This window comes from Echiichthys vipera, assembly GCF_963691815.1.
Source record: "Echiichthys vipera genome assembly, chromosome: 18".
NCBI classification, from domain to species: Eukaryota; Metazoa; Chordata; class Actinopteri; order Perciformes; family Trachinidae; genus Echiichthys; species Echiichthys vipera.
This window is the reverse complement of record NC_139843.1, coordinates 642,866-647,865: the sequence shown is the minus strand read 5'-3', so window position 1 is coordinate 647,865 and position 5,000 is coordinate 642,866. Positions and strand designations below refer to the sequence as shown.

Sequence of the window (5,000 nt, the reverse complement as noted above, 5' to 3'; positions counted from 1 at the left end):
TGACTGTTTGACTCTAATCTCAGATTATTGAGCTGTTCTTTGTGACTGTTTGACTCTAATCTCAGATTATTGAGCTGCTCTTTGTGACTGTTTAACTCTAATCTCAGATTATGGAGCTGTCCTTTGTGCCTGTGCAGGAGATGACGCAGGCTCAGATGGTGTTGGAGAAGATCACTCTGCAGAAGTGTCTCCTGTACTTTGAGAGTCTTCACGGCCGACCGGTGAGTCCTGCTCACGTGCAGTGACGGCGCCTCCAGGGGGCGCCACGAGACACGGGGTACAAATAAATACAATAAATAAACAAGTAAATACATATTTTTGTGATGGTTTGGTCTCTCTGTCTGTCTGTCTCTCTGTCTGTCTGTCTGTCTGTCTCTCTGTCTGTCTGTCTGCCTGTCTGTCTGTCTCTCTCTCTGTCTGTCTGTCTGTCTGTCTGTCTGTCTGTCTGTCTGTCTGTCTGTCTGTCTGTCTCTCTGTCTGTCTGTCTGCCTGTCTGTCTGTCTCTCTGTCTGTCTGTCTGCCTGTCTGTCTCTCTGTCTGTCTGTCTGCCTGTCTGTCTGTCTCTCTGTCTGTCTGTCTGCCTGTCTGTCTCTCTGTCTGTCTGTCTGCCTGTCTCTCTCTCAGGGGACCAAGCGGGAGAAGAGCGTGGTGAAGCCTCTGTACGACCGGTACCAGCTGATGAAGCGGCTGCTGTGCGTGAGCCCGACCATCAGCACCATCGTGAGTGACGCTCCAGACGAGTGAACTTCCTGTTCAGGTGAATGTTGTGAGCTCAGTCGTGCGTCTGTGTCTCAGGAGGAAGAGGACGGTTCTGACGAAGACTCCGTGAGCTCCTTGACCACCAGCGAGCCTCCCGTCCCGCCCACTCGCAGAGCGAGCCGAGCGGCCGCCGGCGAAGAGGACAGCGACCGGGACAGTGACCCGGCCTTCGTGTCCCCGTTAGACGAGGTCAAAGCCGTCCATCGACAAACGGCGTTCACCACGGCCAACCTGCACGAAGCCTCCAGGTCCGAGTGTGTCTCTGTTTCTCCTGGAGTTTGACTTTGAAGTGTCCTCTAGGAGCATAAACGTGTGTTAAAATGTCCTCGCCTAAACGTGTGTTAAAGTGTCCTCTAGGAGCATAAACGTGTGTTAAAGTGTCCTCTAGGAGCATAAACGTGTGCTAAAGTGTCCTCTAGGAGCATAAACGTGTGTTAAAGTGTCCTCTAGGAGCATAAACGTGTGTTAAAGTGTCCTCTAGGAGCATAAACGTGTGCTAAAGTGTCCTCTAGGAGCATAAATGTGTGTTAAAGTGTCCTCTAGGAGCATAAACGTGTGTTAAAGTGTCTTCTAGGAGCATAAACGTGTGCTAAAGTGTCCTCTAGGAGCCTAAACGTGTGTTAAAGTGTCCTCTAGGAGCATAAACGTGTGCTAAAGTGTCCTCTAGGAGCATAAACGTGTGCTAAAGTGTCCTCTAGGAACATAATCGTGTGTTAAAGTGTCCTCTAGGAGCATAAACGTGTGTTAAAGTGTCCTCTAGGAGCCTAAACGTGTGCTAAAGTGTCCTCTAGGAGCATAAACGTGTGTTAAAGTGTCCTCTAGGAGCATAAACGTGTGTTAAAGTGTCCTCTAGGAGCATAAACGTGTGCTAAAGTGTCCTCTAGGAGCATAAACGTGTGTTAAAGTGTCCTCTAGGAGCATAAACGTGTGTTAAAGTGTCCTCTAGGAGCATAAACGTGTGTTAAAGTGTCCTCTAGGAGCATAAACGTGTGCTAAAGTGTCCTCTAGGAGCATAAACGTGTGTTAAAGTGTCCTCTAGGAGCATAAACGTGTGTTAAAGTGTCCTCTAGGAGCATAAACGTGTGTTAAAGTGTCCTCTAGGAGCATAAACGTGTCCCTCTGCCCCCCCCCAGGTCTCAGCTGCTGCAGTGTCTGCGTGAGACGCGGGCGGAGAAGAAGACGAGGCGTAAAGCTCTCAGAGAGTTTGAGGACGAGTTTCAGCGTCAGACCGGGAGGTGAGAGCAGCGTCCTGCAGGAGGAGCGCCGCAGGGATCGAACCCCGGCCCGCTGGTGTTTCACTCACACTTTGTGTTTCTCCAACAGAATCTGTCAGAAAGAGGATCGAACCCCGATGAAGGACGAGTACCAGGAGTACAAACAGCTCAAAGCTAAGCTGCGGCTGCTGGAAGTCCTGCTCAGCAAACAGGAAGTCCCCAAAACCAAGTGACAACACAAACGAACTGTTAACGATCGGAGGAAAGGTTTTTATGTTTCAGGTCAGAGGAGAGGACGAGGCGGGGCCGTCGGTCCCACGCCGTCGTCCCGAGGTCGTTCGTAGCAGCTAGCATAACGTTCACCATAAACATGAACAATGATAAAGAGCTGGTTAGCTTAGCATTAAGACTGGAAACCAGAAAACAGCTAGCCTAGCTGTCTCCATGCTAATTTACATTACAGTATCTATGCTAATGGTGTTGTAGCATTGTAATGCTATGTTAATATGTAAATGTTTACATTTGAATGCCAACATGCTACCTAAAAATGCTAAATGGGGTACGCTAACATGCTATTCTTATATAAATGTAATGCTAACATGTTACATTAGTAGGCGACTGACATGTTCACGTTATCATTTGAATGTTGACATGCTAAATGTTTCAGTCCAGTATTAGCTTAGCCAAACTTAACATGACTATGCTAAATGTGTTATGCTAACATGCTAACGTAAGGTTAGGGACCAATCAGCATGACTCAGCTGTTAACTTCATGCTAGCATACCAGTGCTATGCTAATGTCATAACTGTAAGCACACATGTTAAGGAAATACACACGTTAACTTAACGTTAGCATAGCAACCCCAATGTTAACAGCTATCACATTAGCATACAGGTAATGCTCTATGCTAAATGTGTCTTAGACTGATGTTGTTGTTAATGTTATGCTAACATGCTACATTAACACTATCATACTAACATTTTAATGCTAGTGCTCCATGTTTCAGTCCAGTGTTAGCTTAGCCAAAACCTAACATGACTATGCTAAATAGGTTATGCTAACATGCTAATGTTAGGTTAGGAACAACTGAGCATGACTCAGCTGTTTGTTGAACTTCATGCTAGCATAATAATTGCTATGCTAATGTAATATCCATAAGGAAAAACAACAACTTAACATTAGCTTAGCAACTCTAATGTTAGCTAATGTTATGCTAACAGTTATCACGTCAGCATATAACAGGTGATGCTGTGTTAGCTTTAAGTTCCACTGAGCCGAGCCTAACTTAACGTTAGCATGTTAGCATAGCATTTAGCATGCTAACATTCAAATGATGACGTGTCACCACTTCCTCTCTGGACCGTAACAGAACGAGGAGGTGGGCGCACGGCGTGGAAACGGAACCAGCGTTTCTTTGTTTTTGTGTTTTTCGCCGTCGTCCTCGACTCCGACGTGAGTTTTACTTTTGTTCTGATGGCGAGGACGTCCGTGTTTCCGTCCGTGTTTATGTCCGTGTCTCCGTGCGTGGTTCCGTGCGTCTGAGTGAACGGACCACGGGTTCTGACCCGGGGCTGGACGTGTGTGTGTGGACTGAGCACTTTACCCGGCGCCGTTCTTCTGAAATCATCGCACTTTATGTTGAGACGTTTATTTTTATCAGAGTTTGTTTCTATGCCGACGACTTTCAAATAAATATTTTTGATATCAAAACAATTTTCTCTTTTTTATTCTGAAAGAATCAAAACAAACATCTATTTTTAGTCATTTTGCATCTTTTTGTGGTGGTTTTGCATCTATTTTTAGTCATTTTGCATCTTTTTGTGCTGGTTTTGCATCTGTTTTTAGTCATTTTGCATCTTTTTGTGCTGGTTTTGCATCTATTTTTAGTCATTTTGCATCTTTTTGTGGTGGTTTTGCATCTATTTTTAGTCATTTTGCATCTTTTTGTGCTGGTTTTGCATCTGTTTTAGTCATTTTGCATCTTTTTGTGCTGGTTTTGCATCTATTTTTAGTCATTTTGCATCTTTTTGTGCTGGTTTTGCATCTATTTTAGTCATTTTGCATCTTTTTGTTATGGTTTTGCATCTGTTTTTAGTCATTTTGCATCTTTTTGTGCTGGTTTTGCATCTATTTTTAGTCATTTTGCATCTTTTTGTTATGGTTTTGCATCTATTTTTAGTCATTTTGCATCTTTTTGTGGTGGTTTTGCATCTGTTTTTAGTCATTTTGCATCTTTTTGTGCTGGTTTTGCATCTATTTTTAGTCATTTTGCATCTTTTTGTGATGGTTTTGCATCTGTTTTTAGTCATTTTGCATCCCTTCTGGGTCCGATGACCCTGACCCTGTTTGTACAGAACCATAATTATCAACAGAATCATCAGAAACTTTATTTCAATAATTTCCACTGTTCAAAAGATTCATTACAAGTTGTGCATTAAGAAACTCCTGCAGGCCAGGGTCTGGGTCTGGAGGGTCAGGGGTCTGGAGGGTCAGGGTCTGGAGGGTCAGGGTCTGGAGGGTCAGGGTCAGGGTCTGGAGGGTCAGGGTCTGGAGCTCAGTGGTAGTAAAAGCTGGCGGAGACCCTGAAGGCGTCGGACGTGCCGTTGTACGGCGTGATGACGGGTCGCAGGCCTTTCCTCTGTTTGGCGTGTCCGAAGTGTCGGATCCTGTAGACGCCGGCGGGCGCCGAGGGCGGCACGTGCCACTGCACCGTGGAGTTACTGTGCTGGTCCGGACCCTTCCGCCACAGGAACCTGCACACAGAGCCCAGTCAGGGTCCTCAGAGACCACGGGCACGAGGACACGAGATCGTCTAAGACCAGAACCACCCACCTGGTCTCCCATGATGCATCAGTGTGGACGACCCCCCAGGTGTCGGTTCTGTTGTCGTAAAGCTCGACGGTCACAAAGGTTCTGTCTCTCTGTGCCGGAGGGAGAGAGGGAGAGAGGGAGGGAGAGAGAGAGGGAGGAGGGAGAGAGGAGAGAGGGAGAGAGAGAGAGAGAGAGAGAGAGGGAGAGAGGGAGAG

The 5,000-nt window shown here is 46.2% G+C and overlaps 2 protein-coding genes across 2 annotated transcripts in view; one reads left to right on the top strand and one right to left on the bottom strand.

The window, feature by feature from the left end:
* LOC310961063 (protein FAM13C-like) overlaps positions 1 to 2,354 on the top strand; it is an 8,180-nt gene extending 5,826 nt beyond the window's left edge. The window contains exons 7-11 of the mRNA XM_083933003.1: positions 138 to 221; positions 625 to 720; positions 796 to 1,007; positions 1,893 to 1,994; positions 2,083 to 2,354. Coding sequence (XP_083789129.1) covers positions 138 to 221; positions 625 to 720; positions 796 to 1,007; positions 1,893 to 1,994; positions 2,083 to 2,206 — 618 coding nt within the window. The 3' untranslated portion in view covers positions 2,207 to 2,354. The remainder of the gene's footprint in view (positions 1 to 137; positions 222 to 624; positions 721 to 795; positions 1,008 to 1,892; positions 1,995 to 2,082) is intronic.
* Positions 2,355 to 4,528: 2,174 nt separating this feature from the next.
* Positions 4,529 to 5,000, bottom strand: part of LOC310961334 (neutral ceramidase-like) — a gene marked incomplete at both ends in the record, with an annotated part of 67,544 nt that continues 67,072 nt past the window's right edge. Inside the window, 2 exon segments of the mRNA XM_083933364.1 lie at positions 4,529 to 4,727; positions 4,807 to 4,895. Of these exon segments, the coding sequence (XP_083789490.1) occupies positions 4,529 to 4,727; positions 4,807 to 4,895 (288 nt within the window).